Raw genomic sequence first — 14,139 nt, forward strand, 5'->3', positions numbered from 1 at the left:
GGGAACATCCATGTAGCTCATAAGGCCTCAGTCACATAGCTCTAAAGACTCCAGATCAGTTGGCATGTGCTTGCTGGAGTTTGCTGACTGCTGACAAGCAAAATCTGTTGCGAAGAGGATGCTCCACCTAAAACCTCACCGGATTGCTTTGGTCAGTAGCAGACTGCCACAGTCACCAATAGTTTGCACAGAAGGCATGTACTTGGCTGCAAAACCTTTGCTCTTGGAGATGTAGCAAAACTTGAAAAAGTGCAATGCAAAGCACAAATGGAGAATGTTCACCTTCCAAATAAAAAACACTGCTACCAACATGTTTCAAAAAGTGCACCTTTTAGTTTGAAGACGAATGTTCTCAATGGAAGGATGGCTATCGAAAAGCTTCCATTCTTAAGGAAGGGAAACATGGAGGAAAGGCTGAGGTATGCCACATTACACAAGAACTGGACTGAAAATCAGTGGAAACCAGTTTCATGGAACGATAAATCCAAATTTGAAATGTTTGGTTCAAATTGTCATCATAATGTACAGACAAGGTCAGGAAAGAGGTACAACAGTGAGTTTTTGGAGCCCACTGTAAAACACGGTGGAGGCTCTGTCGTGGTTTGCCGCTGCTTTTAGGCCAGTAGTCTTGGGGACCTTGTCAATATTGATGGAATTGTGAACGCAGGAATGTACAGACATATTATGATCCACCATGCAATACCATCTGAAAAGCAACTGATTGGCAACAGTTTCAGTTTTAATGACAATGACAAACACGCTGTCAAAGCAGTAGAAGCACGCCTAGATAGAAAACACTCAGTGGAACACTATCAGTCATGGATTGGCCTCCCCAGAGCCCACACCTCAGCATTATTAAACCACTGTGGGATGATCTTGACAGAGAATGAAGCAAAAGCCAGCCGACATCCAAAGAAGATGTCCTTCAAGAAGCCTGAAGAACTATTACAGAACTATTACTACTTAAGCTTCCGTATCAGATTCAGCTTGTAAGAATAAAGGTGATCATACCAAATACTGACTTTCAAGCTTGTTAGAATTGCTTGCACATTTCAATGAATTACTGCACTTATTTCCCATTTTTCCAGCAAAATGTAAAGAAATGTGGCTCAACACTTTTGTAGAGTGCTGTATTCAGCAAACGCATGGCATCTTTTCATGTACTTCCTGATGTTACGGCATTTCTACCATCAGTTTGTCTGTTTTACAGGCTATGGCTTTGTGGATTTCGACAGTCCAGCAGCAGCACAGAAAGCTGTTACAGCTCTGAAATCCACTGGGGTCCAGGCTCAGATGGCTAAGGTAAGAATTAGCCAACTATCTTGTATCCATCTACCACTTGTTGCTTCCAAGTTTACCAGCCACCATTAGATTTAAACATGCCTTGTTTAGCCCATCACCCCGTCTTGTACCCTTATTGATCTTCAGAGAGCCATCAGCTCAAGAGTCATAACCCCATTGCTGCGCACGTACACACACTATCATGTAAAAGGTTAAAAACTGTTACACGCAGTGGCCTAATTGGCAGCGACTGTGCTGTTGGAAAGGGTTCAAAGTAAACTCTTGTCTATAGGGAGGTTTGTGTGTGTACTGAGATGTCCCAGTGATGCACAGCCCAGACTAGACCTGCAGAAACAGTTTGCTGATCATATTTTTTATTGCTTGTTCCTCCGCTCTGTTCGGTCTCCTCTCAAATCCTCATTTTGCCTCTTTCTTCACTGTCCTCCGCACTACCTCCTGTCTCCTTCCCCCTCACGTACTTCATTTCTGTGCTGTGTATGTTACAAACCTGCTCCTGTTGTAGCACTTGTTCTGAACTCTTTGTCCAAGTGTCTGAAGTCAAAGCTACTCTTGTCGGCCCATTAAGCTGATCCCTCTGGCTCTGAGGCTCCCCATTGAAGGAACCCGGGGGGGAGGGTGCCACTACACCCGCTGTCAATGGGACAGGCACAATGGACTGGCATTGTCCATCTCCTGGGCCTGGGCCTGGGGCAGCCACCAGCACTTAATACACTCCACCCCGGAGTCCCTACCTCCTCCCTCTATCTTGCACCCAAACAGACCCGCAGCAATGTAACACCAGGGTCTCCCTCAGAGCAGCGCTGGAGAACTGTAACAGATACACACTGCCAGCTGACCTGAAACAGTCCAGTGCAACTAAAACCTGAGTCTAAGTTCACTGAGCCGCTTCTGTAAGAGTGCCATACAATCCTGCGTATCTTTGTACTTGACAAGTGCAACTGAACACCATAACCTGACTCACCCAGACAGCATGTGCTCAGTGAGAGGTGTTGATAACCACTATATAAACCTAAATATACACCGCCGTCTCAGAGTCAGTGGGTATTTCAGGTTAGCAAAAAAAAAAAAAAAAGAGCTATAGTCAATGGTAATATCAATATCAAGGGCAGGTTCACCTGCCAGCAGCTTTACCATGGCTGCTGTAGTGTTATTCACAAACACAATGAACCACACCTTGAACTAGATGTCCTTAGAGTGTGTGCTAAGTCCCTGAATGGGCCACCCCAGCCTCCAGGCTGCAAGCCCAGAGGAGCTGCCTGTGTAGGGGCAGCGAAACAATGGCAAAGTTAAAAATAGAGCCCCCTCCCCACCCCTTCTGTTTTTTCTTTTTTACTTCTCAGCACCTCCCTGTTTGAACTCAGACGTCATGACCCACACGCTGCTCGACACCCAAGCGAACTAACGCAGAGACACACCTTAACAGACACGGCTCGGTGAAGGCCTGGCACAGACAATACACGGTGACACCTCAGCAAATCCCATTCATGCGCCTGACCTGCGCGCGGCAATATTTTAATACAGCAGGGGGAAAATTGTTAGAATATCAAACCGTCTGCTGTGTGCGCTGGCCGAGCTAAAAGGAAAAAAAGGGGTGGAGTTTTTTGTTTGTGTTTGTTTTGTCATATGGCTTTGAATTCCATTACTCTCAGCTAGCCTATGACCTCTGCGGTTTGCTCCTCTGTTGCATAATAGCTGTGTTAGCAGGAATGACGGCAATCACAGAAAATAGGTTATCTCTCCACCAGATGGCTGAGAGTAGGAGATACTCACGTAGGCTATAAAACATTTAAGATAGCTGTTGACATACTTTAATGCCATAAATGTGCTCAGGAATTCTTCATTGTCAGATCGCCACCTCTGTCAAATGTGCCCGAACAGCTTGGCAAGTATCTGAGGTACTGGCTGTCCTCTCCTGGTTGTTGCTTGGATCAGTCCAGTCTAAACAGTTGCAACTCGATGTGCCTCTCTCGCTGACAGCTTCTGACAGCTTCTTCTCCATCCAAATTTAAAAAGCTTTTGTTATTTGTGGTGTGCAGAGCTGTTTGACTGCATGCAGCAGGCACTGAAAAGAGGAGATAAAATGGTATAGAGAGCAGCCTGCTAGTCAGAAGACACCCATCTGTCTTCTTTTCTAGTTTCACTCTTTTTCTGTCATTCTCCTTTCGAATTGCCCAAATGACTGCAGAGGCCTGGTTAGGTCCTACCCTGTAAGTTTCCTCCTTCCGTAACAAAATATCAGCCTTTTGAGTTATTAATTTCCTCCCTCTTTCTTCGCTCTCCGTTTTTTTCCCTTCCCCTGTTTTTTAGCCCAGCCTCTTTTTTTTCATGGTTGCCAGGCTCCTGTTGCTCTGTGAACTCTTTAACTTCATGCCTGGCTTCCTGTCTGCCTCTGCATAGTCACACAAGGTTTTGCTTTCAAGCTAGTGCCACCAAATGATCTCTCCTCTTAATTTACTCACAGCCATCAAGATCTCTTCATTAGTCAAAATTATTCCAAAAAAGCGCGACTCGCTACCCCTGTGCACAAATTAATACTTTGCAAATGTCAGAGTGTGTGTTTTTTTTTTTTTTTTTTTTTTTTTAGCGTGCACGCAAGGTTTTTCAAATCCTCCTCAGCTGTGGCAGTGACACATAGAAAGTGGTGAGAGATTATTCAGGGTTTCCCTTTATTGGTCTGTCACTAATTGCTTAAAAACATTTCAGCAGGTTCTGTTACTAAATTATGCTTGACACGCAAATGTAATTTAATCAATTTGCCAAGTGCAGTGGCAGGTGTTGATGGAAAGACGGGTCACGCTGCTGCCTACACAGAAATTTGTGCCGTGTGGGGAAAAAAAGATTTTTGAAAGTGACAACATTTTTCTATTTGCAAGAGTGCCAGGAAAGTGTGCTGTAATATATATATTTTTAAATTGAAGTCGGGAGAACTTCACGCTTTAAGCAACTGTAAATACTTGATTAAAGCAGCGGCGTCTGCGCCCACACGGTCGCTTTGAGATAAATAATAAAAAGTCGGCGCCGCGTTTCCTCATTCAAAGCTTAAGAAGATGCACGAGCGAATGGATTTTCATTTCTCACTTTTTGTATAGCAACAGGAGCAGGACCCCACCAACCTCTACATCTCCAACCTGCCCGTGTCTATGGATGAGCAAGAGCTGGAGAGCATGCTCAAGTCTTTTGGCCAGGTCATTTCTACCCGCATCCTCCGAGATGCTAATGGGACCAGCCGCGGTGTTGGATTTGCCAGGTCAGACTGTGGCGTCGCATGGTGGTCCATCGTGTCTTGAGCACATTTTCTGTTATCAATTACATGTAATTTGTGCAGCTCTGGCACGGACCAACCGAATGCAAACAGCGCTTCTCGAGAGGGATTAATTTTAACTCTGTCTGGTTTTTCAGGATGGAATCCACAGAGAAGTGCGAGGCCATAATTCAGCATTTCAATGGCAAATTCATCAAGACTCCACCAGGAATACCCGGTGCGTGGAATGTTTTTTTTTTTTGTATTATAGAAACCTGATACTGTTGTAAGTGCTGCAGCTGAGTGTGTTTTCTTCCCCACTGTGATCAGTGAATTCACTCTCTTGTTTGACCTGTTGCTTTCTCAGTGCCCACAGAGCCCTTATTATGTAAGTTTGCAGACGGAGGTCAGAAGAAGAGGCAGAACCAGAGCAAATATCTCCAAAATGGAAGACCTTGGGCTAGAGACGGAGATACGGTAATGTCTTTTTTTTTCCTCCTCTAAAATTATGGAGAAAAATCACATCAAGTACATACTGGAAAGTTTTGAATTTAATCGGCCACACTCTGTGCTAGCAGACTGTTTTAGTACGTACTGCACCGGTGTTTGCATGACCTCACTGGTTCTGAATCCCTTTTTTGTTTTCCCAGGGAGGAATGACGCTTGCGTATGACCCCACAGCCTTACAAAATGGGTGAGTGGTATGCACGGACTGACTAAAAACAGTCCCAGCCCTCCAGGAAAATAAACATAGCAATCAGAGACTGGTAAAAGGCTGCCCTCTGCTGGACATTGCAGGAACTCAGATATGTTGCTAAATTAGCTGGAAATTGTCGACATGTTGCAGTTTCCTTCATGTTGTCTTCTTGTTGTTCTGTGTGTTTGGCAGCTTCTACTCCTCACCTTACAGTCTGGCTCCAAATCGAATGATTGCTCAGACTTCCCTCTCTCCCTACATGCATTCTCCTGTCTCATCCTACCAGGTGGGACTTTTCACTCTGTTTATATTCAAATTATTAGTAGTTTTGTTTGTTCATTTTTAGCCCTGCTGGCTTTTAAAATCTGCATGAAAGTGAATCACGTATTTTTCTGTTGCTTTTCTGTACCGAATCCCTCATTAAGGTCACGTTATGTAAGTTAACATGCAGGACGGCTGCTTTCATCCAGGTTCTGTGTCTGTTCTTGTGACCTTTTTGTGCCAGCTTACACATTAAGGGCTCTGAGGGGACTGTGACAGGACCAGATGAAAAGTATCGAAAAGTAATTTTGCGATGTACTCCCGCCTCTACAGGTACACAACCCGTCCTGGATGCACCATCAGTCATACCTCATGCAGCCAGCTGTGAGTATCCCTCCTTCAATGCCTTCTGGTCTTTTCACTTGGGCCACAGGGCAAAAAAGCATAAACAAAAGTGTAAATGCAAAAAGCAGGATATACAAATCAAAGTGTCACGGCAATGAAAAAGAACATAGTTCTTTCTGTTACATGGAAATCAACAGGAACAAGCGGCCTCAGTGGTCACACGGGAAGCTGTAATATTTATTGGATCCCTGATAGTTGTGATCTTTACGCGTACGCTTTAAGCATTGACCTGCTTTAGGGAACGCCATTCACGAATTAGTCTCATTACTTTTTGTGGTTGTAATTACGCTGCATGTTAAACTGGACAATGTATCTGTAGCTGCCCAGCATCAGCTGCATTGCTGCCACTATCTGAACTTGACCAGTGGCAGCTATGATTTGCATTAACCAAATGAAAGGAAAAATATCTTCTGCTGGGTCAGCTTTTATGGAAACGGGATCAGGGTGCGTGCCGAAGCCATGTGGAAAGCTTAAAGAGGAATGCACACCTGAAAGGGCTTTTATTTCATCCATCCATCCATCCATCCATCCATTCGCTTCCGCTTATCCTTTTTCAGGGTCGCGGGGGGTGCTGGAGCCTATCCCAGCTGTCATAGGGCGAGAGGCAGGGTACACCCTTGACAGGTCGCCAGTCTGTCGCAGGGCTAACACATAGGGACAGACAACCATTCACACTCACATTCACACCTAGTGACAATTTGGATTATCCAATTAACCTATCCCCACAAGCTAGGGCTTTTATTTCATCAGTAGATATCTACAGTTTTTTTTAAAAATATTAAACGTGTACCAGTGTTATTAATAAAATACGATGAATATTAACCTCTACATTTTAACAAAATGTAGTTTCTAGGTGATGCATGTCACACTCTGGGACTGCATTTAGGTGTGTGTCTCTGTGCGTTCGTAGGGTACAGTTATTACCCCAACAATGGAACATGCCATGTCCATCCAGCCCACATCCATGATGGGACCTCTCACCCAGCAACTAAGCCACCTGTCTCTGGGCAGCACAGGCACAGTCAGTACCAACGGACACACAAACACAAACAACTGTCCCTGTCACTAACGACATTTACAAGTGTAATTATTTGCGTGAAATACTAAACACACAGTCACAGATTTCATTTTCCTCCCTGTCTTCCCTACAGTATATTCCGGCCAATACAACTATGCAGGGGACCTACATCCCCCAGTACACCCCAGTGCCTCCTTCCAGCGTCCCAGTAGAGGTATGAAACGTTTCCTAATGTCTTAATGATGTTTTGTTTTTTCCATGAAGTGGCTGGCTCAAAATGAAAACTCCTTTGTGGGACATACTGTGTAACTAATAATTGAACGTGGCTAAAGTAATGGAGGTGGTTGTTCAAAGGTGCCAGCTGGCTGATTGAATTCACTCGATATCCCGAGAGCCTTTTTAACCTTTAACTGCGGCGTACGTCCCTGTGTCTGTGAAGTCATTTTGTTGATGTTTTTGAGATCAAAATGACTTAGCAGTGCTGTCCTGCCTTCTTTTTCATCTGTGAAACAAACGTGCCTAGTTTAGGTTGCAACTGCTCATTTTCCTTATTCATTCATAAATCTGCCAGATATTTGATTCATTAAAAATTGTCAAATAATGAAATATTGTAAAGCATCTGTCATTTTATTGCTTTATTAGGTAAACAGCACCACTTAAAAGTGCTTTTAAGAAGCAGCAAAAATTCTTTCATCGTGTTGATTATCTGTTGAATGACTGATTATTCCAGGTCAGCACATGTGTTTGCTGCTTGAACCAAAGAGAATTTCCAGCTGGGAGAACCTGTATAAATGGAGTGTCTGCTTCTGTTTCCGCCACACATTGGGCTGAGTCCATGTGTAACCTTTGACAACCTGAATGCAGCCATATGCGAACCTCAGATTTAAGACTATTACCTAACCGGGCAAGCCTTTGCAATTTCTTTATGTCTTTCTTTATTTACTTTGGCAATCACTGTGCAGTCTGTGTGTTCCAGGGCTGTATTGTGGCAGATCCAGGCAGAGTGCTCTGCAGTAGGGCCTCTGAACCTGTGGGGTGTTTTTAAGCCATTTGCTGAATGGAGCTCAGTGATAGCGGTGGTGGCCTCTTAGGTGACCTTGTGAATGAGAAAATGGATGATTTATGAATGAAGTACAACAGAAAGCACATGAAAGGGGGAGGCTGTGAGTTTAAATCCAACATTTGCTCTTTGTGCATGCACACAAAAGGATAAGATGCATTTAATGTGATTAGGAAGGGAGTTTTAAAATATCGTCTCTCTCCTTTATGCTAACATCTGTGTGGTTGTCATGAATTATTAAGTTGCTAAACATGACTTTTTTTTTTCTTTTCTTTTACCCCAGGAAAACGGTGGCCAGCAGCAGCAGGTTGCAATGGAGACTCCTACAGAACACACAAACTACTCATACCAACACACCAAGTAAAGCTAAGGTAGGTAAGGTCGCTCCTTCCTGCAAATTACAAATATGTAGACGTTTGTAAATTGCTTAATTAGCAAAATTGTGATGAGCATGAATGAAAACATAAGTCGTGGTTAAAAGTGACACAGATGATTACAATGGTGAAAATATTACTAAGTTAAAATAACTTTTTTTAAGGAGGTTTCCACAAATCAAAAACTCTAGAAAAAAAATAATAATAATAATGGATTGTATTTATATAGCGCTTTTTGAGACCCTCAAAGTGCTTTACAATTCCACTATTCATTCATTCTCACATTCACACACTGGTGGAGGCAAGCTACAGACAGATGGCCCCTCTGGCCATCACCAGTAGGCGGTAGGGTAGGTGAAGTGTCTTGCCCAAGGACACAACGACCGAGACAGACAGAGCGAGGGATCGAACCGGCAACTTTCCAGTTGCAAGATGAACTTCCCAACCCTCTGAACCACGGTGACAATAAAGACATGATGGTCATTGTGGCTGTCTGGATGGGGGCATGTTTATGAGTGTTGTTCTTTGTATAGGGACTTAAAAACTGAGAAATTCTCTGTACACTCCACCTACATATGTGGTTAAACATTTCTCAGTTATTGAGCCGTTGAAGAGCAAAATATCAAATATTTTAAATGTAATTGTTTGTAGCAGAGCTACAAGCTGATCGCCTCTATGCCACATCGCGTTGATGCAGTAAGCCAAGGGGAAGGAGCCTGAACTAAGCACCGAGTGTATAAATGAACATGCTTTTCCGAAGCTGGACATTATTTTATTGTAAATCCTTTTTTTTTAGTTGCTCTTATGAAAGATTATAATCTGATATTAGATACTAGATTTCTAATTTCATGAGCTATAAGCCTGTATGCTGTTTGTCATATCCTTGCCTGGACATGTGCACCACATCCAGGGCTGCTGCTGCCATGTTTAGATCCCACCCTGGAAGTCCCCATTCTTCCCACTTTAAACTATCCGCAGTGGTTACCAGATCTTCTCTGCTGCGTCAAAATTGCAACCCTCATGGTAAAGAGGTTGAAAACACAGGGCATGCGGTGAGTGAAGATTGTGCTGCTGTGACTAAAAAACATTTTCACGCCAGGCCGCAGCATGGCTGAGGCTATTTGCACCGAGTGGTCGTCTCACTCTGGGGTACTTCATTGGTGCATCAACCGGTGATTGTGAAAAGAAAGAAAAGGAGAAAACAGATGATGGATCATTTTCCCGAGGTGATAAATCACTCCAAGGTTTGAAAACTGCCTCAGCGGGAGCCAACTGTCATCACCATCGGCTTTATCTGACACCAAGTTTATGTTTGTTCGGAGGTAAGTTTGAGGTCAGCGGTTGCTAAGAACAGACTTCCAGTCAGGCATCTAAAGGTCGCTGCAGTGCTGGAAGCGGTCCAGGTATGCACAGTGACGCAACTTTAAACTCAATAGCAGCCAAACCAGGTGTGGTTCGTGCTTTCAGTGATCGTAGAGGTAGACGGTCCCGCCGTGTGTATCCATCGGCTGAAAAAACTCAAATAAAATAAGGAGTAGGAAGGAATCATTTGATATTGCATAATATGATTTTAAGAGGCAGACGTTAGCTAATCATGTCTGCTATGGTCTAAAAGCATCTCATGCGATGTTTTCTAAACTATGATCAGTGCAAGTGCGTGAGTGGGTTTAGAGTGTCAACGCTGAGTCGTGTGTTTTGCAGCTCCCGGCAGGGTGGGGCCGAGGCTGCGAAATGAATCCAACCAAACAGGATTCAGCTGGAAGAGATCTGTGCTCCATACCATCACCAAGCAACCCGACTTGAACATGGATGACAAAAGGAACGCGTGTATGCCTGTGAGTGTGTTTGTTTGTGTGCGTGCGTGTGTGTGTGTTTGTCTGTTGTTTGTCTATTTCTGTGTTTTTTGTTTTGGTCTTTTTTGGGGGGGGTTTAAAGAAAAAGGACAACACTTAACATCATCAGACTTTTCAGCTCACATCCTCAAGAGCTGATCAACCAAAGGTGGGAATCTTCTTCGAGAGAAGCTTTGATCTATTTTGATAACTGAAAAAAAGGAACGTAACAAAAAAAGAAGTTTAAAAACTCTTTGAAAAAAAAAATTAAAAGAGGAGGAAAAGACAGAGCATTATTTTTGTGTACGTAATATAGCAAATTCTTATTTTTAACTGAGCATTCTGGATGTTTCAGAGTGATTCAAGGAAGAGTTGAAACACAATGTGTCTTTTTGATTTTTTTTTTTTTTTGTAAAATATGCAAAGGTTTATTTTTATTTCCTGATGTCTGTTGTTGTTTGACATTCTATTTGCAGCAGCGGGACGGGTTGGGGTGTGTGGGGTTCGGGGGGCGGGGAGGGGGGGCAATTTGTACAGATTTTAAAAAAAGCAAAAAAAAACACCTTACAAACACTTCCGCTGGTCTGGTGTGTCGAGTCGCTCTGACTGTGGGAGGCAAACCGTTTAAAGCTACTTCTTCCTGTAACTGCTGCAGAGATTTCTCATCACGCACAGATGATGACAAACATTGACTGTTTATAGTTTAGTCAAATTAATTCTTCTCTTTCTTGTTTTTTTTCGTTTAACTTTAAATCATTCTTTCATAAGAGAACAAAAGACAATCAATTATTTATATTTATATTTGAATTATAGTTCTATTTTTTAGAGGTTTTAGATCAGCGAGGCATATGTTTATACAAAAGAGTTATTTAATACTGTAGTCAATGAAAACATGAAAGAGCCTTCCCCCCCCCAGCTGAGCTCCAGTGTTTGGCTCATGAATTTAATTTTTAATTATTTTTCTATGATTGGATCACTCTCAGTCCACATATGCTTCCAAAAAACCCTGCACCTACTGTTAATAGTTAATACTTTACTACATCCTCGTCCATGAGAAGTGGTTTTAAGCGGTTTTGTGGTGGCGAACCATCAGGTATCATTGAATTCATCCTTTACCTGAAGTGGTGACGTGTGCACGCATTACAAAGGAGAGATTATGTGAAAACAAAGAGCAAATGCAGTGACTAAATTAAGACATAGCTTAGTGAAAGCAATGAGGGATATCGAATGGAAGACTAACAAAATCCCTGAGAATAATTTGTTTGAGAGGAAAGGGAGCTGTAAGTCTTTTTTTTTCAATGCTGCTGTCACCTGAGTTTGATTCTTTGTCAGTGATTTTTGTTTTTAAGTTTGTAGAAAGTTAAGTGTCTTCTGTTTTTTCTCTCTCTCTCTCTTGTCTTTCACTTGAAAGTCTTTGAGCTAATTTGCCTTATTTTTTGATGAGTTAATCTTACAAGTAGATTCAATTTTAGCTGTAGATTTTTAGCTTTTTATGGAGTCGTTTTTTTTGTTTGTTTTGTTGACGCTGTTTTCTTGTGCGCGTTGTTTTCTTTTCACATGAATTTCTGTTCCAAACCTCGCGTCGTCTGTCCCGACATTGCGTCTGGCCTCTTTAGCAGAAAGCCTTCCAGAGTGGAGAGCTGAACCAAACAGTGACTTTACTTAGTGCTGATCCAAATCACTTCTACTGATGCTGCTGCATTGGGCTCGGACAAGCTCATAAACACACAAACCTGGGCTGTTTTCAGCTTTTTAAGTCAGCACATCAAGTTAAGCTGTCACCACGTACATCCAAACATGTTGAACTTTAATTTATACGGATATCAGAAACTGTACATATGTAGATAATAGAAATAATGGTTTTACAAAGGACTGCTCACTAGACCATGGAAGTGCCATTAAAGATGATTCTTACAGCCTTTAGTGAGACAGCAAGTCTGAATGACTTTGTGAGTGATAAAAAAAAAAAAAAAGTCTGCAAAAACTCTTTCTAGCTAAGCCTTAATGTTTTTCCTCTGGACGAACTGCCCGGTTTCACATAGATTTGACATGAGTTTGTATATACTGTGGAAATGGCAGCAGGGTTGTTTGAACTTTGAGTCAGTTGAGTTAGACGTAGGGTTACCAGGAGCTTTTCTTCCTGTTCTTTAACCATTCATGTTTGAATCCAGTGAAAAGACGAACAAGATAACATCTTCCCCAAGGCTTACATTGGTTTTTTGCAATTTTTCTGTTGTACATTTCTGCAACCAAAGATGTTTTAGCCACCCACCGTTGTCTCCAATCTCCTGTCCTCCTCCCAAGATGCTTGTATGTTTTGTGTAATGGTATAAAATGCCTTTTATTGACTCTACGAAAGAGAAAGATGGCAATAAGAGTGTTAACGTACACTCAATATTCCAAATTATGACTACAGTTTGAGGACTTTTTCAGCTCTGTCTTAGAAAGTGTTTTTGAAAAGAACAAATCCAGCTGGTTAACCCTAGTTCCCCTTAGCTTACATAATGAGTGCAGGACAGCATGCGAGCAGACTTTACTGAACTCAGCTACAGCCCGACCGATATATTGCCTGCCGATATTATTAGCTGATTGCCGATATGTCGGTGTCAACATTTATAATGCCCGCTAAGCGAAGATGAGACAGGAGAAACACCTTTCCACCATGTTATGTGTTGACACTGCATGGTTTGTCCACCAGAGGGCACATGTTTGGAATTCTGCAAAACAACAACCGGCTGATCCGAGCAGCATAAACAAGTAATCCACAACTCATGATAAGAAAACATTATTTTTAGATAGCATTGTCATATTGTCTTAGTAAGGACACAAAAACAAATCTACAAACCAAAAAATTTATGTTGAAAGAAAAAAAAGCATCAGCCAATATTTGAATCACCAGCTATCGGTACTAGTATCGGTCTTAGAATCCTATATCGGTCGGGCTCTTGACTCAACGGACATTAAGAAAAACGGAGCACAGATTTTACGATTGGTGCAAACACGAACATTTTCAGACACAAGCAGATTTTGTAAATAGCCTGTCTTTCCTTGCACTTCTTTCACCATTTTTTCCCTTTCTTCTTGTGTGTTTTTGTGATTTTTAATTTTTTTATTATGAATTATAACCTGTCCAGAAAACACAGTGACTTGCAAGTTTTCAGATTCAGCGCACCATGAAGGAAAATGTTCTGAGAAATGCTATTCCATATATTAGCCATCACTTTTAATACAAAACAAGATTTTGAAACTATGAAATGACCACTTGTTACAATGCAGTGTTTATTTATTTATTTTAAAGCAGAGATGATATGACAGGAAACTAAAGGAACTGGCCTTTTAAATGACATAACAAATATAGGAATACTAAGACTACATGGAAAGTACACAATATTTGAAATTAAAAAAAAAAAAAACTCATTGCACTTGCATTTTTAGTCCGCATAGATTTATAAATGCTATTTGTATCCATCCTAATGTCAATTTGACAGCTTATTTCATAGTTTCAAAACATTTTGCTGCTAAAACAGGATTTCCAAACAGCTGGTTTAATAACGTCACATCTGGATTTTCAAAATGTTTCATTTTATTTCAGTTTGGTTAATACCAGTCTCGCAATTTCTTTCTTTTTAAACAACTGAGTCATACTGTTGTGTAATACTACAGTTTACTATATGTTGCAGTAGTGAACAGTTTAACTAGATAAATATTCAATCATTTTAGCAAGAAATGCTGTCTTAAAGTAACATTTTTGATCCACAAACACAGCTCAACACTGTATAAACTGTATTGTGTGGATCACAAGCTTTTTGAAAATTCAGATTGGCGCATTTTACTATCTGTTTGTGAATAGTTTTCTTATTTATACAAGAACTCATTTTGTACAGTTTTGTTAGAGGAAAGAGGTTTTGATATTTGGTTATTTTGCAAATGCCATTTGGCTACTTTTGTC

General features: G+C 41.6%; 1 protein-coding gene across 7 annotated transcripts in view; it reads left to right on the top strand.

Moving 5' to 3' along the window:
- LOC146518661 (RNA-binding motif, single-stranded-interacting protein 2-like) overlaps positions 1–10,700 on the top strand; it is a 31,182-nt gene extending 20,482 nt beyond the window's left edge. For 5 of the 7 annotated variants that reach the window (XM_085159775.1, XM_085159776.1, XM_085159777.1 and 2 more), the window contains exons 4-14: positions 1,211–1,302; positions 4,392–4,549; positions 4,702–4,781; positions 4,911–5,020; positions 5,194–5,237; positions 5,433–5,526; positions 5,835–5,885; positions 6,817–6,927; positions 7,058–7,138; positions 8,268–8,355; positions 10,060–10,700. In XM_085159775.1, coding sequence (XP_085015901.1) covers positions 1,211–1,302; positions 4,392–4,549; positions 4,702–4,781; positions 4,911–5,020; positions 5,194–5,237; positions 5,433–5,526; positions 5,835–5,885; positions 6,817–6,927; positions 7,058–7,138; positions 8,268–8,348 — 902 coding nt within the window. In that variant the 3' untranslated portion in view covers positions 8,349–8,355; positions 10,060–10,700. Of the gene's footprint in view, positions 1–1,210; positions 1,303–4,391; positions 4,550–4,701; positions 4,782–4,910; positions 5,021–5,193; positions 5,238–5,432; positions 5,527–5,834; positions 5,886–6,816; positions 6,928–7,057; positions 7,139–8,267; positions 8,360–10,059 lie in introns of all 7 variants that reach the window. The other 2 variants (XM_085159774.1, XM_085159772.1) reach the window with 2 other exon arrangements.
- Positions 10,701–14,139: the final 3,439 nt, after the last annotated feature.

Source organism: Neolamprologus multifasciatus, chromosome 5 (genome assembly GCF_963576455.1).
Source record: "Neolamprologus multifasciatus chromosome 5, fNeoMul1.2, whole genome shotgun sequence".
NCBI lineage: Eukaryota > Metazoa > Chordata > Actinopteri > Cichliformes > Cichlidae > Neolamprologus > Neolamprologus multifasciatus.